Source organism: Salvelinus alpinus, chromosome 2 (genome assembly GCF_045679555.1).
Source record: "Salvelinus alpinus chromosome 2, SLU_Salpinus.1, whole genome shotgun sequence".
NCBI classification, from domain to species: domain Eukaryota; kingdom Metazoa; phylum Chordata; class Actinopteri; order Salmoniformes; family Salmonidae; genus Salvelinus; species Salvelinus alpinus.
In genome coordinates this window covers 49774439-49800130 of record NC_092087.1, presented here as the reverse complement: position 1 = coordinate 49800130, position 25692 = coordinate 49774439, and the positions used below count along the sequence as shown (strand labels likewise).

The window sequence follows — 25692 nt, the reverse complement described above, 5'->3', positions numbered from 1 at the left end:
CCCGTGAAGACCTTTACTCTGCTACTCACCATCTCCTGGGCCACGCCCTCTGGGGTCTCTTTCTCCAGGTCAAAGGTGAACTCGATGGCACCACTGTCTTTGTACTTCCCCTTCAGCTTCTTGGGATCCTCCACCCACACCTTCAGGGCGATGGAACTCTTTTTCCCATCGTCCTCTTCGGCCAGCTCCACCCTCACGCCTGTGTCCTCGGCAAAGAAGGCATGGTTCAAGAGGTCCTTTATGCTGTACCTGTAGACAACAAACATACAGAAAAGTATACACACACGCACGTTCACACACACAACGCCGGTGCTGCGGAACGTTTACGGTGTCACTCAGAATGACTGATCCGAAACGTCAGTACACATAGGAGCATCAACAGTGCAGACCTAGGATCTTAATTTGAGCCAGTCTGCTTCAGCAGGACAATAATCCCGCAGCAACAGGATATGTGAATTATTATTTTGGACCTGAATGCCTAAACATTCGGGAGATGGAGGTGCTCAAAGTTGACCCATTTTGCATACCCCACCATACTATAAGACATCCATGTCTTCATCACTGGAAAATATAAACGGCTGAGATTGATATCGTTTAAAAGATTACAGGCAGGGTTGTCAAATAATTTTCAACTTTTTTGAAATAAATGATTATTATATGTTTCTATTCTGTCATTTTGTACCTTTAACGTCAATTATCTAAACTCAGATTTGTTTTCATATTCGCATATGTTGTAGCTTAGACCCTCTTTATATCATCATACGTTTTGTGCCCGCCATCGGTTGGAAAAAATACAAATAGGAGTTTCACGCATTTTTTGATAATTGACATTAAAGATTAAAACATGTTATCATTTGAATTAACACATGTTTTTATGAAATAATTTGACAATCCTGTTTGTAAGCTTTCAAGTTATATCAATCTCAACCGTTGATCTTTTCCAGTGATGATGACATGGACGTCTCATAGCATGGTGGGTTATGCAAAACGCCTCAACTTTGAGCACCTTAATCTCTTGAATGTTTTGGCATTCAGGTCCAAAAAGTCCCTTTCTGAGCACTTCTACAACGGGCAAATAGTATGGAAGGTTTTGTTCAAATCAAAAGGGGTGCTGTCAAAAAGTGACTGAATTGAAATGATATACCCACGTGTGTATGTGTTGGTTGTGACCATTTAATGCCCTCTACCTGCTCAGTACTTTACCGGCATACTTGACTTTACAGATGGACTTGACTTGGTCCACTTACCTCTCTTCCCGCCGATGGCAGATACACTCCCCGATGATCTCCTTAATCTCTGGGTCACTGATCTTATCATAGCTGGCAGGCTTCACCCCCTGGAGATGCCAGACACAAAGAACAACAATATGCAGGATGGGAAGTATATTCTACGTGACATCTCACACAGTATGGCGTAAGAAGAATGTCATGGGATATATTACACATTCGGACACTGACACTCACAGAAAGGAAAACAAAAACAATCTTCCTGAAGACAAATACAAAACAAACGTGTTTATTTGGATCCCCAGGTGTGACAGCTACTGGTCCTGGAGTCCACAAATACCATTTCTCACTGAGTCAGAGTGTCACAAAAATAACACACAGAGTGTGTGACCTTCGTTCTTTGTGACAGGAGTAAGACGGCTAACAAATGTCCCACCCCGTTAAAGAACAGACTCCCCGTGGTGACATGTCGTCTACTCCACTCCAATGAGAAGTGATGAGCTGCCTCAGCTGCCGTTACTCTACTCTAGAGAGGAAAGTTGTGGCGGGACGAATGGAGCTTTACTTGTTTTATGATGAAATGTGAAGAAATGAATGGGGGCTACGTCCCAAAAGGCACCCTATTCCCTATGCAGTGCACTACTTTTGACCAAAAGTCAATCAAAAGTAGTGCACTGTAGGGAATAAGGTGCATTTTGAAATACAGGCATGCTCTCCATAAGTCATAAACATCTTATTTATCCTTGTTGAAAGAACTGCAAACTATTTCTGAAAATGTGATGGTTCACTTCCTTTTAAACCTCTGCACTGTACATTCCTCTGGGTTGCTGTTGTACCTCAAAAAGCACACTGCAACAACTCTTTTTTTTTTTTTAAAGCAGCAGAGAGAGAATTTTGATCATCTCGTTTGGTATTTCACTTTAACTCATTTGAGTGACTGTACCTGTGCTTTTAGTAGGTTTTTGTTGTAAGCAGTAGCATCTCACATCACTGTGGTAACCTTTTGGAGTATAGACTGAATTATAGATCTTCATGGCTTTGCTGTGAGTGCTAGTAAGTAAACATTGGCGATCGCGATGAGATAGTTGACTTAGTGCTGGTGGGGAAAAACATAGGTGCCAGCACGGTGTGGGTGATAGACAGTATTGTGCTGGACTCCATAAACTCACGCTGGTGACTTTGCGGTAGATCTGAGCAGCGTTCTGGCACTCGGAGTAAGGGTATTCTGAGGTGGCCATCTCCAACATACACATGCCAAAGGCATAGACGTCCACCGCCTCGTCATAGTGCTCCTCATACATCTCAGGGGCCATAAACTCTGGGGTGCCTGGGAGGACAGAGGTCAGGGGAGAAGGCAAAAGCAAACATCAAAAGGTCACAAGAGTTACAAGGCTCCCTCTTGAAAGAAACAAGGATTTCTCCCTAACACACTGACACACACTCACACAAATATGATAAACATGCTAAGCTATCTCACATGATGTATACCCATCCAAAAGAGGATCAATGAATTCAGAAACAGCCTTTCAGGTCTCAAGTAGAGTCAAGGCTAAGGTACTGTCACAATCCATTAAGTGCACAGTTACAGTATAGATTCCATACCCTTTTACAGATGATGTGTTTACGACCCTTCCAAGCAGAGCATGAAAGAGCATGTGTAATTCCTCACCAATGACACTCTTGGCAAAGGAGGCCCTCTTGAGGGTAGCCAATCCCAGGTCCCCGATCTTGACGGAGCCGGTGGGGCCGGTGATGAAGATGTTGTCACACTTCAGGTCCCTGTGGATGATGGGAGGGTCCCTGGTGTGGAGGAAGTGGAGCCCCTTCAGGATCTGTCTACACCAGCTCCTCAGAACCTTAGGCTTCATCACCTTAAACCGCTTCAGATACCTGGAGGACAGTGGCGGTCGGAGCCATTTAAGATGAGGGAGGATGATTCTTCTTTCTTTTTTTTTTAGGAGCATGGCCTTATTTCTATTGCAGCATGTTGGATGACTGTCATTCATATTCGATTCACCCAGCTCAATGTATCATCGATAAGTTTAGGCTACTGCATAATAATCAAATTTTCCCTGTACCCATCATGAGGCTTCTACAACCTATCATATGAATGAAAGTTTACAGCGTAAGTGCACAGGTCTAAATAATTTTGAGTAATCAAGGTGACAGACAGTGACACATTCAATACCGCCTTGCACACTCTTGGCTGCATTTAGCTGATCTAGGGTGTAATCATTAATCCAACAGTTGCAAATGAGTTTCTATTGGACAAATTCAGGTATGTTTGTCCCCGTTTCGTTACGTTTCTTTTTTCTGTTTAAGAAATGTTTTTCAACAGAATCGGCGGAATGAATACACCCCTGATCACACGCAAACAGTTCACTTTCACAGCAGCCACATAGAAACAGCATGATCACTTTGCTCGTTGTATAACTAACTCCTTCTTTCAACTATCTATGCGCTCTCCTCCTCTCACCTTTTCCCTTCACTTGTGGACTTCAGTACACATCAGCTGCCTGTGACCAGGCGAAAAAACCTTTCCAAGCCAAACCTTCATATTATGACCGCTAACCGCTACACACAGCCTACATTGTTGTAACATCATAGTCAACTAGAACTACTAGAACTAACGCGTTAGTAAACTCGCTACAATCGGTACAGTCAGAAAGCAGTTTAGTAGTTACACCGGTGGGCCCAGTGGCAAAAAAAATCATTAAATCAAAAGCTTACCTTGACTTGAAAGAGTTCCAGTGTTGGATAGCCATAGCCAGCTAGCTAACATAACATCCCTCTCTGTTTGAGCCGGGTATTTGAGTAGGCTAAACTAGCTAGCTGTATTTCCCATCTAAGTGAAAGTGAAAGTTTAAAAAAATACAACTAAATATAGCTCTCTCTCCCTTTCTCCCGCTCTCTCTATCAAAATTATTAAACTGTTATCGTTCATCTCTCTTTAAGTGAACTACTCACCATATGGTATGCACCGAAGTGCTAGCTAGCTGTAGCTTACGCTTTCAGTACTAGATTCATTCTCTGATCTTTTGATTGGGTGGACAACATGCCAGTTCATGCTGCAGGAGCTCATATAGGTTGGAGGACATCCTCCAGAAGCTGTCATAATTACTGTGTAAGTCTATGGAAGGGGGTGAGAACCATGAGCCTCCTAGGTTTTGTATTGAAGTCAATGTACCCAGAGAAGGACATAAGCTAGCTTTCCTCCGCCTACACTGTGCTGCTACCCTACAGAGTGCTGCTGAGGCTAATGTAGGCCGTCATAGCAAAACAGTGTGTTTTAATGAATTATTTGGTGACATTTTCATATTTTTGTATAGTTTTATCTAAAAAGGATAACTTTAAAATGTTTCACTATTTTGATTTTATCAAATTCACTGAGGATGGTCCTCCCCTTTCTCCTCTGAGGAGCCTCCACTGCTGGAGGATGAAGAGCAGACCATCATCATCAGCAGCATCATGATTATCATCATCATAATTGTCATCATCATGACCACTACAATCCATCTGATAAGAACAACTATCATTCAACTTTTAGTTTGCCCAATTAAGTTGTCAAACTGTGGATGAACTAATTTATACAATGAAAACTTTCCACTGACACCAGTGGAATTTCCCCTTTTGGAAAGTTACTATTTTTCATCTCATAAGAACAGTTTAGGAGGTTTTACCTGACCTTGTTTAATGTTAAGCTCAGCAGTGTTGTGTGATAGGGAGAGCGGGAGGGAGGATGCTGCTGGTTGTGTTTGTCTCACGTTTTTAGTGTCCCTGAGGTCATGAGCTCTGTCACCAGAACGATGCACTTCCTCCCTTTGACCGGTGACTCCCAGAAGTCGTAGAAACGTACAATGTTGGGGTGCTGAAGACCCTTCAACATCTCTGCCTCCTCCTTAAACCTCTGACGCTCTGCTTTGGTCAGCTTACGGTCCTATGAGAAGAAAGGGGAGACAATGAGATTATTCCAGTGTCTCGACAGTTATGTGATTGGTCTAGAAACCCATGAATGTACTGTAGGACTCCTGTGGGCCATGTTTGGGAGTAATGCTATGAATTTCCTATAGGATTTTTTCTTTTCAGCAGCGGTGGCAAAGGTAGCTGTTTCCATAACACAAGTTATAAACTTCCTTCCAGCTGCATGCAGAGACATAAAAATGGTATCCCTGAGTTCATATGACTATGGGGAAGTATAAAAATGGCTTAATTGCCGAAGTGTGTCTTGGCAGAAATATATATTCTTTTTAAATGGCATATCTTTTGGAGCGGTGGAAACGATTTAGCAGTGGTCGGCCACCGCTGCAAAATGAAGACAGGGAAAAGACTCGGAGTGAACACAAGTGTGATGTTTTGAGTGAGGAAAGCGCAGGGGTGGGAATCCTTCATCTCGTAACAGCCATGTATAAAACATGCAGTGTGATCTGGACATGATGCCATAGGTGATGTCCTCTCGTGAAAGCACGATGTTCAGTTAAGATGTCTACTTGAATGATATGTGGTGATGTCAGAAGTGGGATCAGAGTCTTGCTTGGTTACAAAGGTGTTGTGAAGCAGATATAGACTCTATACTAAGAACGAGGATGTCTTCCACAGCTGTAGGGAGGAGAGGCTGAATGTAACACCTGTGTCTTTGGCTATACAGCCTCTGGGTGATGGAGTTTACTGTGGATCAATATTTTGGCCCTCTTCTTCTCTTTAAATAGTGAAACAGCTGACAGTAAAGATCCTCTACATCTCTGTTCCACTCAGGACAGTCTGGTAGAAACCTTAGACAACCCCGGCCTGGGCGCGCACACACACACACACGCACACGCACACAGGAATACACTTCAGTCACAGCCTTGAATCATGAGATCCACAAATCGAAAGATGAACCCAAAATCTTGTCTGTAACAAGATTCATACTCCTACATACATATACAAACATATATAAAATCTTCACGCTACGTACAGTATAAAGACAGTATACACATGTACATTATACACACCTGTGTACTGTGTACATGACACAAATGACCACTAAACAGTGATGGAGAAGAGGGGTCCGCAGCATACAGCAATGAGATACCGTGGCCACAGTACACATGAACAAATACCCACTGAGACTCAGAGAGAAGCGTCAAAGGGACGCAGAGGGATGCAACAATACTGAGATACTGAGTGGCAAAGACACACACACACACACTCTCTCAAACACACACACTCTCTCAAACACACACACTTTTTCATCTGGGAAGCGTGTGCATATAGTGTTACAGATTTCCAGATGGCAGTAATAAAGAATGTTCACATTATGTCCATTCACCAGCATGGATTATTGGAGGAAGGTGCAGAGTCGTATTTCACCTAAAGCCCATAGCGACCTAAGCTGTCGTATATCCGTATATCTAACATGTTGGTAAACAGATGCTAGCCCAGTAAGCATGTCCTTAATTGCCCATACTGTTTCCTACACAACACATTTTTCAGGATCCTATTCTGGAAGGAGGTTAACTGGGGAGTGGGAACTGCTCGGATCTATCTAAGGATCCTGTGGCAGTCTATGGATTTTTTCCCCCCCAGGCAGGGCGTGGCAGTTACAGCATCTGCCTGCCTTACTGAGCTTTGTCGTTGCGAAAGAAGACAGAGAAGCTATATTAGCACTCTGCTCTAATGGAATGGGTGAGATCCAGCATAACAGCAATGAGCTATGATATAAGACGCATAGCTTTACTGTCCCCGATACACAGCAAGCGAGAGCCGATCACTGCTTATCCCAAACTGACCCGCACAGGCGCACACTCCCTCTCTTTCCCTCTCCCTCTTTCCCGCTCTCTCTCTCTTTCTGTCTCCCTCTCTCTCAATCTCTGCAGAAGGGAGCGCTTGCATCAGCAGGTTTAGCCTCTCCAGACAGATCTGCCCAGTAACGCCCCAGGGGATAGGCTGTCGTTTAGTTTAGTATGCTGTACTATCAGCCCATCAGCCTGTCCACATGATGTGGAGACGTGCGGAGTGGAACGTTTGTTTGCGTGTGTGTAGAACTGTATCCTCAGCTGATCAGACACACTGGCAGCTGGCAGTTTTTCCCTGAATCATGTTGCATCATCCACTGATCCGAGATGATCAGGACCTGGTAAGTCTGTCTGACCCAGAGATGGGGACAGAGAGAGAGAGGGAAACACATCCATATGATCAGTTGATTTACTAAATGAATGTGTACATTGGTGTATTTCTGCAGATGGCTGTATCCCTTTGTCTTTTTCAAATGATTTTTCACTCAATCATCCTTATTTTGCTCTCTCATTCTCTTTCATCTGGCTCATTCTTTCTGTATCTCTGTATCACTCTCTTTTCTATCTCTCTTTATATAGTGAGGTCAGAAAGTATTGGGACAGTGACAAATTGTTTGTTGTTTTGGCTCTGTATTCCCAGCACTTTGGATTTGAAATTATACAATGACTATGAGGTTAAATTACAGACGGTCCGATTCATTTTGAGGGTATTTTCATTCATATTGATTCAACTGTTTAGAAATTGCAGCACTATTTGCATGTAGTCCCTCCATTTTAGGAAACCAAAAGTATTTGGACAAATTCACTTAAATGTCTATTAAAGTAGTGAAAAGTGTAGTATTTTCATCCCATATTCCTAGCACTCAATGACTACATCAAGACTGTGACTATACAAATTTGATGGATGCATTTTCAGTTTGTTTTGGTTGTATTTCAGGTTATATGGAGCCCAAATTGGTAAATAATGTATTGTGTAATTTTGCGGTCACTTTTATTGTAAATAAGAATAGAATATGTTTCTAAACACTTCTACATTAACCTGGATGCTACCATGATTACCGATAATCATGAATGAATCGTGAATAATGATGAGTGAGAAAGTTAGGAGAAGGTAGCATGTCTTGGAGGTACAGTATGATATTCGTGCCTGACTTCCCCAGGGGAACCTAAACAATGAGGGGGCTCCAGGCTAAAACTGTTCCTAAAAACACCATCTCTCCGCTCCTGGAGACACTGAGAAATGCTGCATCAGCTCCATAACAAAAACCCTCTCGCCCCTATGTGTCTGAAATACTGAATATCTCCCTCTGCCTTCCCTTGGTTTAGTTCCGGAACCACAACACAGACTCTGACTCACCTACCTGTACACTGAAACAGTGTATTCATAGCATGACCTAATGGCTGGCATGGTGCAAATAGTAGGTTGTGTATTGTTAAATTACCACGTCCATCCATCCACATTTTAGTGGAACTTCTAAAATGCTGGTATAAGATAATCTCAGTGAACTAGCCGAGTCTCTCTCTCTTTCACCCGTCTCTGCTCCGACACTAAACCCCTCTCTCAGCTCATTTGGCGACACCCTGAAACGCTCGTATGCAGCAGTACAGAAACCTCTCATTGCCTGCAAATGGACCCAATCCGGAACTGATGTGCAGAAAGATGACGGTATTTTTTTCAGTCCGCTGAAAATGTACATCACAGAGTTGTATTAAACACAATGGTGACAGGGTCTGCTTTCGTGTGTGGGTGGAGGGAGGGACAGGTGGTGCAAAACCTGATAACCCGTCATCAGAACTGGCGTCCCATCATCAGCACTACCAGCCTCCACTCTGTCTCGTCTGAACTAGCACAGGTTCAAGTGGTGGCAATCTACCGTAACGCTTTGAAATGCAACACGTCGTTTCTGTCCGTGTGTCTGTGCAGTGGTATCATAGGCCTCGTAATAGACTACGGTTTCATGACCAAGGCCCTCATAACCAACAACAACAAAAAAGTCTGGGAGGAATTCAGCTTAGTTAATGCTAACAATTGCCACATTTAGTGCAAAATGTTATATGGGCACCTTAGGCAGCCATAAGAGCAGGTGTTATTACAGCTTCATAAAATAGTTATGACGTTCATGCTGCAGTGTAAGAACTTATCATCAGGATATAAATGTATTCAGAAGGATTTTTCTAGTTCCAAACAATTAGACATTATAATGGAGTTAGTAACTTAAAGTGTAAACCAAGGAGTCCTATTCAATTACCTGGAGTTCACACCAAGCAACTTCTACCCAGGTGTCTGTGTCCAGACCCTTGTAGACGGTCTTAAATGACCCTCTCCCGATCTCAGTATCGAACTTGAGAAACCGGCCCCCGGGTGAGGTGGACACAGCTTTTATCTCGTTCTCATCCTCGTTCTCGTCAATCCCCGCTTTCTCGGTGGTATCAGGCGACGGTGCAGCTGCATCGTCTGGTTTTGGCTCGGCCTCGCTCCTCTCCTTCTCTTCATCCGCGCTCACACTCTCAGTCGCACTGTCCTTCTGCCCCACTTGGCTCTCGGTGCTCGAGCTCTCCTGGACCTGGAAAGCCACGCGAGGTCCGAGCGCGCGGGTTCGGTCCACGATGGTGCGCAGGTGGACGCTGAGCATTGGAGTACTGTTGACGCATTCTGGCGCGTCCAAAGCTTGGTCGTCCGCGTCGGAAAACCACAAACTTCTGCGAATAAACCTCTGACGGACCAGTCCCCGGTAATCCGACAAGGGGTACGCGCTCGGGTCGCTTGCCCCTCTTAGCGCCGCAGTTTCCATGTTGTCAACATTCCGCTCTTCACCGTTCTCATAGATACGGATGTTGGCGTTGGTGTCAGAGTCTAAATTGGGAACCGAGGAGAATGTCGATCCAAGTGGCGCGTCCGAGCCCGAGTCCTCCCCGGAATCCATCCCCGGGAAATATTTAGACAGTTATCGGTGAGATTCAGAGGCTACTGCTTTCATGGTCCTTCCCCAGCAGTGAGGGTGTGCATAGGCTACCTGCAACGTTCGCATGTACTGACGCAGTTAGGCAGCTATACAATCCCTTAAACCAATCTCACTTGAGATATCTAGCATATGTATAAAACGGCAATTAATAACGACAATAACTCTTAAAACAGTCGCAATGGTGCCACTGCGTGATTTAATACGGCTCATCTTATCATTAGTCAAGCCAGCCAGCCAAACAGCCAATTGAAATGTTGCATTAATACATTACAATTGTAATTAATTGCTATCATATGCAGTTTCGGTAAAGCCTTCGTTTATTGCGACTTTGTTTCATCAACTGATCGAATTGGTTACAGTGCAGGCTGTACAACTCGTGGTAGGTAGAATTGCTACGATGAACACTCACGGTTGTCGGGCAAGGATAGTTCCCTGTTTCTCTCTAATCACTCAAAATACCCATCACATGCAACTGTCAGGTGAGCAGCTGTGACCACTGTAATCGTAGGCTAGTCGATCCAGTAGCTGTTTATTGCGCATGTATTACGGTTATTTATCGTTTGAAAAGCAGAATGAAGTCAGAGAAGTGTGACCTCCACATCACAGCATCGCCCCCATTGCATCGCCCCCTATGCGCAGCACCCCGCTGGGGGGGCAGTTCCTCTGTTGAGCGGTGTCCGGGTGCGGAGTAAAAGCGCTGATCAGATCAAATTGGTTGCTCACTGCGGCACAGTTTTCTCCCAGAGCATGTGCTCAGAGCATCTCACCGTTCGTTCGGACAGTATTTGTGCCATGTCTCTCTCGAATTACACTTTCTATGGCAAGGAGACAGGCCAATTTTAAGACTCAAACCCACGCCCCTAGCAACAACACGTATCCAATAAATACGCACGTTTTTAGGCGCTACCTTTCAGCCTCTGTGACACGGGTTGTAATGGACCACACCACTCGCTGTGTCCTCCCATCCTCTGCATGACGCTACGGGCTCCCGTGAAGGACGAGAAGCCTACAGGGCGCACCCTCTGTGCCCGGCAGAAACCTGCAAATTATTTCCGAAAAGGGATCACTAGGATAATTGCCTATTCTATTGTATTGTTTTCTATTCTACTGCCCTTAAATGTGTAGAATATAATGGAACAGCATTCAAATGATCACTGATAAGTAGGCTAATTGCTTGTTCTTGATGGACTAAAATATATTTTAGCCTACATTCTATTCATTTGAGTTAAGTGCAGTAGAATAGAATAGAAAATAACCAAATAGAATAGATTGGAATGGAATAGAACAGCCAGCAAATTATAGCCTAAAAGTGAACAGCGATAAGTAGGCAACATGCTTGTTCTTGATAATATAAATTATATTCTGTTCAATAGAATACAATAGAAAAATGTTATATTCTATTAAATCAGTTGAGTTCTACAGTTATTCAGTTCTTATTTCTCAATGGCGCTGCGCCAATCTCTGTTGAGATGAAACTTGCATGACAGTGCTATTTTTGCCCGTGCAGACGTTTCCACCTACAGGAGAGTTCTATTACTACTGCTCACGTATTCTGCCTCAGAAAATACACTGACTATACTTAGGACGTTCGGGAGCACCTGCTCGTTCCTTGACTAACCAGGTGAATCCAGGTGAAAGCTATGATCCCTTGCACCCTTAGAAAGAAAGGGTTCCAAAAGGGTTATTTGGCTGTCCCCATAGGAGAACCCTTTGTCGTTACAGGTAGAACCATTTTGGGTTCCATGTAGAACCCTCTGTGGACCCCAAAAGGGTTCTTCAAATGGTTGTCCTGTGGGGACAGCCAAAGAACCCTTTTAGGTTCTAGATAACACCTTTTTTTCTAAGAGTGTATTTGATGTCACTTGTTAAATCCACTTCAGTCAGTGTAGACAAAGGGGAGAATACAGATTAAATAAGGATTTTTAAACATTAAAACAATTGATTGTGTATGTGTACCATTCAGAGGGTGAATGGGAAATACAAAAGATTTAATTCCCTTTGAACAGGATATGGTAGTAGGTGCCAGGGGTACCGGTTTGAGTGTGTCAAGAACTGCAACGCTACAAACAGTTTCCCGTGTGTATCAACAATGGTCCACCACCCAAAGGACATCCAGCCAACTTGGTAAAACTGTGGGAAGCATTGGAGTCAACATGGGCCAGTATCTCTGTGGAACGCTTTCTACACCTTGTAGAGTTCATGCCCTGACGGATTGAGGCTGTTCTGAGTGTAACAGTATAACTTTAGACCGTCCCCTCGCCCCGACCCGGGCGCGAACCAGGGACCCTCTGCACACATCAACAATGGTCACCCACGAAGCATCGTTACCCATCGCTCCACAAAAGCCGCGGCCCTTGCAGAGCAAGGGGAAACCCTACTTCAAGTCTCAGAGCAAGTGACGTAACCGATTGAAACGCTATTAGCGCGTACCCGCTAACTAGCTAGCCATTTCACATCCGTTACATGAGTGCAAAAGGGGGTACAACTCAATATTAGGTAGGTGTTCCTAATGTTTTGGACATTCAGTGTATATACTCAAATCAAATTGTATTGGTCACATACACATATTTAGCAGATGTTATTGCAGGTGTAGCGAAATGTTTGTGTTCCTACCTCCAACAGTGCAATAATATCTAACAAATCATTACAATACACACAAATCTAAAAGTAAAATAATGGAATTAAGAAATATATAAATATTAGAACAAGCAATGTCAGAGTGGCATTGACTAAAATACAGTAGAATACAGTATGTAAACATTATTAAAGGGACTAGTGTTCTATTTTTAAAGTGACCAGTGGTTCCATGTCTACTTACATAGAGCAGCAGCCTCTAAGGTGCAGGGTTGAGTAACCGGGTGGTAGCCAGCTAGTGATGGCTATTTAACAGTCTGATGGCCTTGAGATAGAAGCTGTTTTTCAGTCTCTCGGTCCCAGCTTTGATGCATCTGTACTGACCTCGCCTTCTGGATGGTAGCGGGGTGAACAGGCCGTGGTTTGCATGGTTGATGTCCTTTTTGGCCTTCCTGTGACATCGGGTGCTGTAGGTGTCCTGGAGGGCAGGCAGTGTGCACCCGGTGATGCGTTGGGCAGACCACACCACCCTCTGGAGAGCCCTGCGGTTGCGGGCGATGCAGTTGCCGTACCAGGCAGTGATACAACCCGACAGCATGCTCTCAATTGTGCATCTGTAAAAGTCTGTGAGGGTCTTTGGGGCCAAGACAAATTTCTTCAGCCTCCTGAGGTGTGGGTGGACTATTTCAGATTGTCAATGATGTGTACGCCGAGGAACGTGAAACTTTTCACCCTCTCCACTTCGGTCCTGCTCCCTCTGCTGTCTCCTGAAGTCCACGATAAGCTTCTTCGTTTTGTTGAAGTTGAGGGAGAGGTCATTTTCCTGGCACCACTCTGCCGGGGCCCTCACCTCCTCCCTGTAGGCTATCACGTCATTGTTGGTAATCAGGCCTATAATTGTTGTGTCATCTGCAAACTTGTTGACTGAGTTGGAGGCTTGCTTCGCCACTCAGTCATGGGTGAACAGGGAGTAAGGAGAGGGCTGAGCATGCACCCTTGTGGGACACCTGTGTTGAGGATCAATGTAGTGGAGGTGTTGTTTCTGAAGATGTACGCAATGTGGCACCTTCAATCAGCACTGCAAATTTGATAATTATTCTGACTCATTCTACAACAGTTATGGTGCATTTCTATACAGGATTTACCGCAGTGTTTTACCTAAAAAGGCCTTTCTGTTTCCATTTGGGGGCCGGCACCCCTGTCTCACTTGAAGCCAAAGCCAGGCAGGCCACTTATACTTTTCAGCTGTCATTTACAACAAAAAAGTCTCACAGTGAACTTTAACACCTTTTCACAAAGCAACTGTTCAGTATGAGATTATGCAGAGGTTGTTGTTGATTCTGCTCTTCACAAGTTCTCACTGTCAGTGCTATGAAAACACAATGTCCCTTGTATCCTATACAATAGCGTAGCACTGGTGTTACAGTTGAAAATAAGCATTAGGCTATTCAATTGATGTTGACATGGTGTTTGGGAAGATGTTTTGTCAAACGCTATACATATCAGGCTTAAGCCAAAGTTAGAAACAGAGGCTTGAAAATGATCAGATCAACGAGAATTTACATAATTTCATAAAAACCCTTTATTGCATATTTTGTGTTGTGAAACTCTGGAATCTCTTGTTTCTCATTCTAAATGAAAAGGGGCTCTCCTTATGGATCAGAACATGTCAATTCTGGATCTACTTTCAGTTCCTGAGCCCCGGTGTGGAGACGCCCCTCGTTGACGGGTGGTAGGCACTCTTCCACATCTCAGTCTTCATTTCACACAGCGACAGACCTGGCGGACACTGGCAGCGAAACAGCGACACGAACTCCCACAATACTTTTGGAATTTAACCCGCTTTATTTCAAATTCAATAGTTAAGAGGCAAATATGGCGATTGAAAGCATGGAAATGAACGGACATGCCGACAGAGAGCGCGTAGAAGAGGTAAGATTTTTTTGGTGAGATCCCCATTCCACATACCCTCAGTGACAGTCTGTTCGATTACAGCCAAAAGCTGTTTTGTGGGATTTTTTAGTGAGTCTCTTATAGAACGTCTGATCATTTCGTTGCCTGAGTACTTCAGTCTTAAAGACAGTGTAATCTTGTACAGTAACAGCACCTACCTTGTCCACTAGGTGGATAACAATAGAGATTTAAGGGCATGTTTGTCAAAGTGGGTAAAGATGCTCCTGGCATAGGGGACAGAGGCTTCTTAGTTTAGATATATGTCTTTACAAAGCAGCCTTTGGTAGGCATCCAGCACTGGATCCATAGGCCCAGGAGGAATGAACGTAGATGGAGCCCTAAACACACTGTGGGTGGGGACAGAAGGGTTACAATCTCTAAAGAACAGTTTCAGATGTAATGTACATAAAGTAGTCGAAACACATTGCAGTTGCGCGTCCTGATATTCAGGCTGATTTGTTCCGATATGTATATTTTCTTGGCCGCATACTTGTTTTCTTTCTCCAATAAAAAATAACATTATTTGCACAATAGACACTAAGAAATATCAAAATGTTGGAAAAATAGCATTCACACATGGGGGCTGCTTCAATTTATTTAAAAAAATGGCTTTTCAAATATATTCCATTCTCCTTTCTCTTGTGTATATTATGGCTATATTCCCACGAATATTCCTTTATTTAATTAAGCTTTTACATGTGTATTTTTCTGTCTTTATAATAACAATAATAATACTATTTACTTTGTAGAGCTCAATGTGAAGCTTGTTGGTGCTTGCTTCTGCGGCAAAATCATTTGACTGCTGCAGTTTCAGATGATTTATTCCCTTTTATTTAAATAAATAAGATGATACTGGCCTTTATTATCTAATATTTATTTCTGATATTTTATCTTAATTAAATAGATTTATATTATAGTCACACAGTTAAAAAAAAACAAAAAAAAACAGAGGTCCCGCACAGTCATCCTATTTCCCAAGTCAAAAATGATTTTGAATGACCAAAACAACCCCCATAATATTTGTTCACTATTATAAAGCTAAAAATTGAAGATATTGTACCTTTTCTCTCATCTCTAACAATCAGGAAGCCTGAAAGAACAGGATGAGTAGGCTGGGAGCTATTATTCATGATCTTGCCTTGACTGACAGCTCATTGAAACACACAAGCGAACAAGCCGGGTACAGGAACCTTCAGGGGACCATGACAAAACATCCTGAGAACGTCCTAAAAATGCCCTCTGGGCCGTCCCCGGGACAAACCGGGAACTACACAAAAACCTCCAGGAGACCATGAAACAACGTCCCATGAATGTCCAAAAAACATTATTGTGAACGTCCCCGGGACAAACCTGGAACTAGACAAAACCTTTGTGGGACCATAAAACAAAGTCCTTATCACTTTAGGCAACCATTTTGTGATGCTGTTCACAGGGTTATATCTATAAAAACATTGCATAACATTTGAGATTTTAAGTAGTAGTTTGCAACATAAAAGTGCTTACGCACACACACTCTCTCACACTCTCTCGCCCTCATTTACACAAACAGACTGACTGACTCACTGACTGGGGTTGTGGGTGTGTATTGGGGGTCAAATGTGTATTTTGAAAGTCTTGCTAAAGTCAGGTTTCAAGCTACGGTTCAGGGATGTGGTTTGGTGTGAAGTCAGCTATTACTGAAGCATGGCACTTGATATGCATGGGGGGGGGGGGGGGGGGGCAGTGAATATTACAATATTGGATAAAGTTATTACACTATTCATGGATATCTTTTACCCACAACATAATGTAGTAATCTACACAAAAACATTATTACATTATGCATTACATTATTGGCAATTTATTACATTATCAGTGGTTTCAGGGTGCTTTAACACTTGGCAACAGAGCATTTGCCTGTCCTAAACAAAGCTTGATCACTTTTTAGACCTATTTCAAAGACCATTGTCACGCGAACCTTGGGACAATAGGTCAGGGTTTCTACTACAAGGCCTACAGCTAATCAAATAAACTCATTCATTCTAGTCCAAAGCGCACCTTTTGAGGATTAGGCGTGAGACCATCATTTTTTTATTTAACCTTTAAGTCAGTTAAGAACAAGTTCTTATTTACAATGACGGCCTACCCCGGGCAAACCTGGACGACGCTGGGCCAATTGTGCGCCACCAGATGGGACTCCCAATCACGGCCGGATGTGATATAGCCTGGATTAGAACCAGGGACTGTAGTGACGCCTCTTGCAGTGTCTTAGACCGCTGCGCCACTCGGGAGCCACAACATGCACCCGGCCCTGACTTAGGTTACCGACAGCAGGGGAATTCCTTATTGCATGCAACTTGGACAACACATGATTTTATGTAGCCTAGTGACCAACCTTCAAATAATATGTTGATGTGTTTGAAAACCCAAATGAGGAAAAGTATCACTTTCACTGTTCAACCAAGGAGTTGATCCAACAATGTTGGGTAGCTAGAAGATGGCAATAACGAGATTTATCAATTGTTTATAAAAATCAACCAAACTGTGATGCATTATAACTCAGTTATAACCTAAACACGGTTAGAGGAAGTTATCTATGATAGTCTAACAGCTGAAGAGTGTTCAATGTAAAAAATAAAATGAAAAAAAGGGTTGAATCTACATAATAAAATGAAGGCAACAAATTTACACACTATATTATTGACTAGATGTAATGTCCTGTTTTGGATGTTTTTTAAACTTGAATAAATTGTTTGAATTAACACATACAGTGGGGAGAACAAGTATTTGATACACTGATGATTTTGCAGGTTTTCCTACTTACAAACTTCAACTGTGAGAGACGGAATCTAAAACAAAAATCCAGAAAATCACATTGTATGATTTTTAAGTAATTAATTTGCATTTTATTGCATGACATAAGTATTTGATACATCAGAAAAGCAGAACTTAATATTTGGTACAGAAACCTTAGTTTGCAATTACAGAGATCATACGTTTCCTGTAGTTCTTGACCAGGTTTGCACACACTGCAGCAGGGATTTTGGCCCACTCCTCCATACAGACCTTCTCCAGATCCTTCAGGTTTCGGGGCTGTCGCTGGGCAATACGGACTTTCGGCTCCCTCCAAAGATTTTCTATTGGGTTCAGGTCTGGAGACTGGCTAGGCCACTCCAGGACCTTGAGATGCTTCTTACGGAGCCACTCCTTAGTTGCCCTGGCTGTGTGTTTCGGGTCGTTGTCATGCTGGAAGACCCAGCCACGACCCATCTTCAATGCTCTTACTGAGGGAAGGAGGTTGTTGGTGTAGATCTCGCGATACATGGCCCCATCCATCCTCCCCTCAATACGGTGCAGTCGTCCTGTCCCCTTTGCAGAAAAGCATCCCCAAAGAATGATGTTTCCACCTCCATGCTTCACGGTTGGGATGGTGTTCTTGGGGTTGTACTCATCCTTCTATTCCTCCAAACACGGCGAGTGGAGTTTAGAGCAAAAAGCTCTATTTTTGTCTCATCAGACCACATGACCTTCTCCCATTCCTCCTCTGGATCATCCAGATGGTCATTGGCAAACTTCAGACGGGCCTGGACATGCGCTGGCTTGAGCAGGGGGACCTTGCGTGCGCTGCAGGATTTTAATCCATGACGGCGTAGTGTGTTACTAATGGTTTTCTTTGAGACTGTGGTCCCAGCTCTCTTCAGGTCATTGACCAGGTCCTGCCGTGTAGTTCTGGGCTGATCCCTCACATTCCTCATGATCATTGATGCCCCACGAGGTGAGATCTTGCATGGAGCCCCAGACCGAGGGTGATTGACCGTCATCTTGAACTTCTTCCATTTTCTAATAATTGTGCCAACAGTTGTTGCCTTCTCATCAAGCTGCTTGCCTATTGTCCTGTAGCCCATCCCAGCCTTGTACAGGTCTACAATTTATCCCTGATGTCCTTACACAGCTCTCTGGTCTTGGCCATTGTGGAGAGGTTGGAGTCTGTTTGATTGAGTGTGTGGACAGGTGTCTTTTATACAGGTAACGAGTTCAAACAGGTGCAGTTAATACAGGTAATGAGTGGAGAACAGGAGGGCTTCTTAAAGAAAAACTAACAGGTCTGTGAGAGCCGGAATTCTTACTGGTTGGTAGGTGATCAAATACTTATGTCATGCAATAAAATGCAAATTAATTACTTAAAAATCATACAATGTGATTTTCTGGACTTTTGTTTTAGATTCCGTCTCTCACAGTTGAAGTGTACCTATGATAAAAATTACAGACCTCTACATGCTTTGTAAGTAGGAAAACCTGCAAAATCGGCAGTGTATCAAATACTTGTTCTCCCCACTGTATAAAGAAAGTCCAGGGAATCAATAATGGCCATAAAAATGTGTTGGATTTACTGATATGATTAAAATGTAATATTTAATATGAGTTGATGTAACACAAATAACTAGTGAACCAAAAACATGAGTGTTTCATACATTTCATGTTTAACATTGTTTAATGTATTTGATGATTTTCACATTTAACCCACTTTTTTGGGCACAGTGACTGATTTTCCACTGGTGTGTCTTACAGTTTAATCAGAGGTTATCCAGGGAACATGTGTTTGGGAACAGATACTAAGGGGGAAACCACCTAAGTTTTCAGTCACTGCATAAACTCCTGTTAAAGCAGTAGAATTCCCCAAGTCCCCACTGGTTTAGGAGTAGTTGCTGCTGCCGTCCGGTAAACGATGTCACCATAGTCAAGAACTGGCAGGAAAGTTGACTGCACAATCCGTTTCGTTCTGTTCATGGAAGCAAGATCTAATAAAATTAAAAAAGCCACCTTTAAATCTGAGTTTTTTCACTAGCTCATGTTTTTTGAAATGTTACATCTTTATCAATCCAAAACACTGAGATATAAGAGAGGCATCCAATGAGTGAATATGTAGCCCACCTGAGAAATGTTCCCATGAATTAGAGTGCAACATACTAAGTATGTTTTAAATCAACCAGGGCTTTCCATAATGCAACAAATTCAGATTGCAGCTCCAACATTGCACCGACTGTTGACCAGGCTATGGCATACATAACCGTTTTGTCTGCTTACAGATGAATATTGCACGATTTAATACATAGACTAATATTATTTATATGAATAGTAAAGAGAACAGGTCCCAATACCCCTTTTATAATATTGAGGAAACTAGACTTATCACCATCAGAAAGCACACAGTGTCCTGTCTGTCAGATAGCTTTTAAAACCCATTTGCAAAACCCATTGTCCAGGCCTATTTCAGAGACAGTCCAGAAATAAGGAAGCACAATATTGTTTATGACCTAGGCAATTTCACACCTCATCTAAAACATAGTGGCTGAAACAGTGCTATGAGCAACACGAAGGAGGTGTCCAGTCTGAGACCGCTCTGCTCTGTGAGCAAAGTGACATCATGGCCTGGTACTCTGGAAATGATTGACATTTGGGCCATGATGACTCGGTTACTCAGAAAAGTCCTGACTGAACTCCTTTGAAAACCTTGCGATCGTCACGCTTTGTTTTGTTTTTTACCCATCAGTGTTGATCTTAAACCTGTGGCTTAGACTCATTGTCGAGTCTAATTGTTCAGTTAAAAGCAATATGAAAAGAGCCCACATGTGAAGCTCACAGTCAAACAACAACAGTTGTTCATTGGATGTACTACCGGTGTATGAACAAGGGCAGAGAAGAAAAAAGATATAGAAGAGCTGAAAGGAACTCCCATCTCTACATGAGTAACAACACTGACTAGTCAGCAGTGTCTGTTCAGACCTACAATGATCTAACTGTTACTCAACAGTCCCGCAGAAGAAGGGTGTCTGCCGTCACAGGGGATTACGTGACATGTACTGTATCTCAGCGCGTTACAACACTCTGGACATCAGCGGTAGAGGCGAGTCCCTCCTCAGCCCGAGAGAGAGGGAGTGGGACAGATAGCCAGACCAAACGGACAACAAAGAAGGAAGACGAGGGGAGGTAATGGACTATGAGAAACGGAATTTGAGGAAGTTCACCCTTTTCAGTAGGCCTATTTCTAGAACGTCGCCATGAACACAGCAGTATGTGAGACTAGCTCTCATGATCGGAAGGGCATGCAGAAAAATGGACAACAAAATCGAGTGAGGAAAATGGCACACACAAAACAGGGCCGTAGAAAGGGAACGATAGATGGAATGGAATAAGCAAAAGAAAGAAAGACGAGTGCAGGAATTTGAGGGTTATAAGGCAGTGAGTGAAAGCAGGCTGCTTCTCAGAGATAACTAACTGTCCAGTCATCGCTAGCCTTGGTCACAAGGAGACTTTTTCCCTCTGTGGGCTTTGTGTGTTTTCAGAGGTGGCAAGAGGCATGTGGATGTGGGCTTCTCTGTTTTACACTGTCAAATTGGGCACAAAGCACTCCTGGTTGGCTGTTGGACTGCCAGACTGTACTTCAACCCCCCCCTCCCTAAAAAAAACTCTGTCTTTTAACCCACACAAAAACCTGGGTAATGTTTGGGTTAGAGGCCCACTTTTCCAATGACGTAACAATGTAATTACATCACCGTACAGTCATGCCCTCTCTATGCCTTTCTGAATTAGTGGAGAAAGTAAAGCAACGTAAAGCCGTGTAACCTGGCTCACAGCTGGAGCGGACATCCTGAACCACTTGAAATACTTGCAAACTTTCTGAAAGCTGAGACAGGACAAGATATATAGACACTGTCATGTGTTTGACCACTGAGGCAGACAGCATGACATCAGTTCTGCTGTAATGGATTCCTGGGGTTTACTCTGTAAATATGAGTCATAAGTGGCACTCATTAGACCGGCCTTACTTCTCTCCTCTCCTCACTGCTGTACTACACAGTGTTATTACCATAGCATAGTAGCACATACTTTATAAGTGTTCCTCAGTCCTCCTCATTTGATAACATTGCTATATTCTGACATTAGTCATTATCATGCTATTGATTATAGGACAATTACAGTTCCTTCATACAATTAACAATTACAACGAATGGACTGTTACTAAACATTATTCACTACTGCTCTACAATACACTCAAGTAGTACATATTCAGTACACACACACACACACAAAACATGCTTCCGCATCACTTAAGACACACCTCTCTGCTTTCTACATTCATATTATCCAACTTCCTCTTGGTTGACAGCTACAGTAGCTACACCCTGGTTGGAAGGAAATTGCAGAGGAGTCATGGCACTAGACCTCTTGCCCTTCTAGCAGTTATCTGTGCACAGTGAACCGTAACAATGGCCATTTCCCACAAAATGAACAGCAGTCCCTGTAGAAATCCCCAGAATTCCCCTCCCGCTAAACATTTTTTCACTTGGTCATTATAGGGTATTGTGTGTACATGGGTGAGAAACATGTGCATGGTCACACTTCCTGTTAAAAAGTCCCACAACACTTTCGTTTCCCACAAACCACAGCAGAGTAACTTCAGAAATCACTAGAATTCCCCCATATTTCCCCATCAAAACAAATGTAATTTGTCACATGCTTCGTAAACAACAGGTGTAGACTAACAGTGAAATGTTTACTTACTTTTCCAACAATGCAGAGTTAAGGATAACAATTTTTTTGTAAAAAATAGAAAGTGACACAAGGATTAAATACACAGTGAATAAAGAATACCAATAAGAGTAAAAAGAACATGGCTATATACAGGAAGTACCAGGTAATAACATGGTTATATACAGAGAGTACCAGGTAATAACATGGCTATATACAGCGAGTACCAGGTAATAACATGGCTATATACAGGGAGTACCAGGTAATAACATGGCTATATACAGGGAGTACCAGGCAATAACATGGCTATATACAGGGAGTACCAGGTAATAACATGGCTATGGACAGGGAGTACCAGGTAATAACATGGCTATGTACAGGGAGTACCAGGTAATAACATGGCTATGACCAGGGAGTACCAGGTAATAGCATGGCTATGTACAGGGAGTACCAGGTAATAGCATGGCTATGTACAGGGAGTACCAGGTAATAGCATGGCTATGTACAGGGAGTACCAGGTAATAGCATGGCTATATACAGGGAGTACCAGGTAATAGCATGGCTATATACAGGGAGTACCAGGTAATAGCATGGCTATATACAGGGAGTACCAGGTAATAGCATGGCTATATACAGGGAGTACCAGGTAATAGCATGGCTATATACAGGGAGTACCAGGTAATAGCATTGCTATGTACAGGGAGTACCAGGTAATACCATGGCTATATACAGGGAGTACCAGGTAATACCATGGCTATATACAGGGAGTACCAGGTAATAGCATGGCTATATACAGGGAGTACCAGGTAATACCATGGCTATATACAGGGAGTACCAGGTAATACCATGGCTATATACAGGGAGTACCAGGTAATAGCATGGCTATATACAGGGAGTACCAGGTAATACCATGGCTATATACAGGGAGTACCAGGTAATAGCATGGCTATATACAGGGAGTACCAGGTAATAGCATGGCTATATACATGTTAAATCAGTTAAATGCAGACATCAGCATGTGTTCATATAATCTAGCTTTCTACTAAATCCTAACAGTGATGTGCCAGTGTTAAATCTCTGTATATCTATGTTGTACTGACGTCAGGTCTCGTGTTCAGGTTCCCGGGGCTTGGTTTGCTGTCGCTATCTATAGTGCTCTGATGTTAGCCTCTGTGTTCAGGTGTGTTATCAGTCTCTATCTATGTTGTACTGACGTTAAGTCTCTCTATGTCCAGGAGCCGCGTCAAGGCCCCTGGAATCGGAGGCAGGCAGGCCAGCCTATAAACATGAACCGGTATGCTAATAAGAAGAGCGCAGCAGAGAGCATGCTGGACGTGGCGTTACTCATGGCCAACGCCTCCCAGCTGAAGGCCGTCCTGGAGCAGGGTCCAGACTTCACCTTCTACACCCCCCTCATCGCCTTCATCTCCATATCCCTCATCCTGCAGATCACCGTGGGCATCCTGCTCATCTTCATTGGTGGGTCTCAGTTCTGTTCAACTTTATTTATCCCCTCAGAGGCTATTAAGAAAGTCGTAGTCACTCCCGTCTGGCTCAAACCAGCATAGTCCTCTTCCTCATGCTGACCGCAACCCAATAAGATCTCCTTTCTCCTGAAGAGTGAAGTCATTTAATACTTTCCACAAATCTAAAAGCATTGGATTGGCGGAGGCGTGGGCTAAAAGGAGTTTCCACCATTTCTCTTGTTCCAGTCATTTCATTTCAAATCAGTTAAGGGAAACACACACTTTGGGAGGAAGGAGGGATAATTGGGACGTAGCCACAGATTGATGAGGCATGGGGCCAAGATTCTTTCCTGACCATGTGACCTGAGCTCCAAGCTCTTGGAGCTCCTCAGCTCCATGAACAGATAAATTCCCAACATGTTTCTGACCCTACTTTATGTTTGAATGGCTCTCTCAGCAAAATTTTACTATCTGTGTACCTGGCTATACTGTCCGTATCTTCCCCTGCCAGGGGCTCCCATTGTGTGGGTGGGAGAGTTAAAGAACGGGACCATTGGAGACAGTGTTTGTATATCCATTGTATTTCTCCTGTAAATTGGTTCAAATTAGGAATACTCAGTTTAATGTCCTCGGGCAGAATTGCTAACGTTACAGGTGGTGTGCCTCTATTGAGTCAGCATGCTGAAAAATGCTTAACTGGGCTTCAACTCCCACAACAACATTTTGGCATTCCTTTCTAGTAAGGCATATAATTCACGTCCTAAATAATCATTCACCTGAGTGTAGGAAATGTAAAATGCTGTATCTTCATATCACATGGTACAATAATGATTAGCTAAACATGACGGCACTGGATATTTGATGGTTCAAAAGCCAGGCGTCAGTCTGATTCTTTAAAAGTGCATCAAGCCTAGTGGTTAGAGCACAGTAACCGGAAGGTTGTTGGATCGAATCCCGAGCTGACAAGGTAAAAATCTGTCGTTCTGCCCAAGTATGGCAGTTAACCCACTGCTCCCCGAAGACGTGGATGTCGATTAAGGCAGCCCCCTGCACCTCTCTGATTCAGAGTATCCCCCTTTCCCTTTCCTTCCTACAGGAAGGCAGGGTCATAAATGACCGGACAGGTGAATACCACCATGTGGTGGAGACCTTGAGTTCACTTGTCCAATATTGTCTACTCAGTGATTACGTCAAGGGGAAGGGGAAGAATGCACTTAAGGAATTCAAACAGGGCCCCAGTCTTAGAAACAACTTTTGACATAGCTCCCTCTGTTGGTTGCTTTCTATGAACTGAGGACATGCTTGGAGCCACTAAGCTAATCCGCTACATGTTTGTGTTCTTCTCTTGTTCTGCAGTGAAGTGGAACCTGAACGACGAGAGCACCCACTTCAAGCTGAACATTATGGAGAACATCGCCACAGCCCTCATCTTCATCATCGTTGTAGTCAACATCTTTATTACGGCCTTTGGTGTCCAAAAGCCCAATCAAAACGCTTAACCGCCCTCACTCCTTACCCTCTGGTCATCAATTATTATAGTTCTAAATGCATTATACTGGTGTTATATGCACAATACACACATAATATGCCAACGTGTACCCTTGGTTGAAACCCTCAAACTAGTGTTTGGTAATCAGTGTCAAATTGTCAGGTTACATGAGTTTAATAAATATATGTATTGTACATAGACTTACAGTTAGCATACACATAGGTGAATCTTAAAGTAAATGTTTTATACCGGAATGACATAGCTGCACTAACCAAATCACTGCTACTTTAGAAGCAAAAGAGGTTCACAGATCCTGTATTCCATCAGATTCTCCGTGACACCAAAGACAGTGGATCGATTCATTATACAGGATTCCCACTGGCCTTTCACACACACGGCCAGTCACAATCTCAGTCGGGTTGACCCTACTTTCATGCCGATCCTGCCACACTTCATATTTTGCTATTACTTGTGTGAACAATACATTGTTCAAATGACCAATAGTGTTAATGTATTGCCTTTACAGATATGTACATATCAGGGTTATTTTATATATACACACACACACTGCTCAGTGGCGATTTTTAGCATGTAAGTCTTGGTGGGGCAAACTCCATTTTTAGTTTTTAGATGCAGCCACACAACACTAAACAATACATTAATTGCATTATAACGGTAACAAACGGTGCCCACAAACTGTTGGGACAGCTTTATGTAGGCCCTAACAGCAGAGCTTTC

The 25692-nt window shown here is 43.1% G+C and overlaps 2 protein-coding genes across 6 annotated transcripts in view; one reads left to right on the top strand and one right to left on the bottom strand.

Annotated features, from left to right (window-relative positions):
• The window catches only part of wnk2 (WNK lysine deficient protein kinase 2), a 66586-nt gene extending 55672 nt beyond the window's left edge, over nucleotides 1-10914 (bottom strand). For 4 of the 5 annotated variants that reach the window (XM_071383389.1, XM_071383398.1, XM_071383406.1 and 1 more), the window contains exons 1-6: nucleotides 9250-10913; nucleotides 4991-5163; nucleotides 2896-3116; nucleotides 2396-2553; nucleotides 1248-1336; nucleotides 30-249 (exon numbers count right to left, since the gene is read on the bottom strand). In XM_071383389.1, the coding sequence (XP_071239490.1) occupies nucleotides 30-249; nucleotides 1248-1336; nucleotides 2396-2553; nucleotides 2896-3116; nucleotides 4991-5163; nucleotides 9250-9924 (1536 nt within the window). In that variant the 5' untranslated portion in view covers nucleotides 9925-10913. Of the gene's footprint in view, nucleotides 1-29; nucleotides 250-1247; nucleotides 1337-2395; nucleotides 2554-2895; nucleotides 3117-4990; nucleotides 5164-9249 lie in introns of all 5 variants that reach the window. The other variant, XM_071383425.1, reaches the window with a different exon arrangement.
• A 3324-nt stretch (nucleotides 10915-14238) lies between these two features.
• Nucleotides 14239-25148, top strand: LOC139564147 (ninjurin-1-like). Its single transcript, XM_071383376.1, has 3 exons — nucleotides 14239-14469; nucleotides 23235-23478; nucleotides 24822-25148. The coding sequence occupies exons 1-3, from the start codon at nucleotides 14413-14415 to the stop codon at nucleotides 24962-24964; spliced, it is 444 nt and encodes a 147-aa protein (XP_071239477.1). The 5' UTR covers nucleotides 14239-14412; the 3' UTR covers nucleotides 24965-25148.
• Nucleotides 25149-25692: the final 544 nt, after the last annotated feature.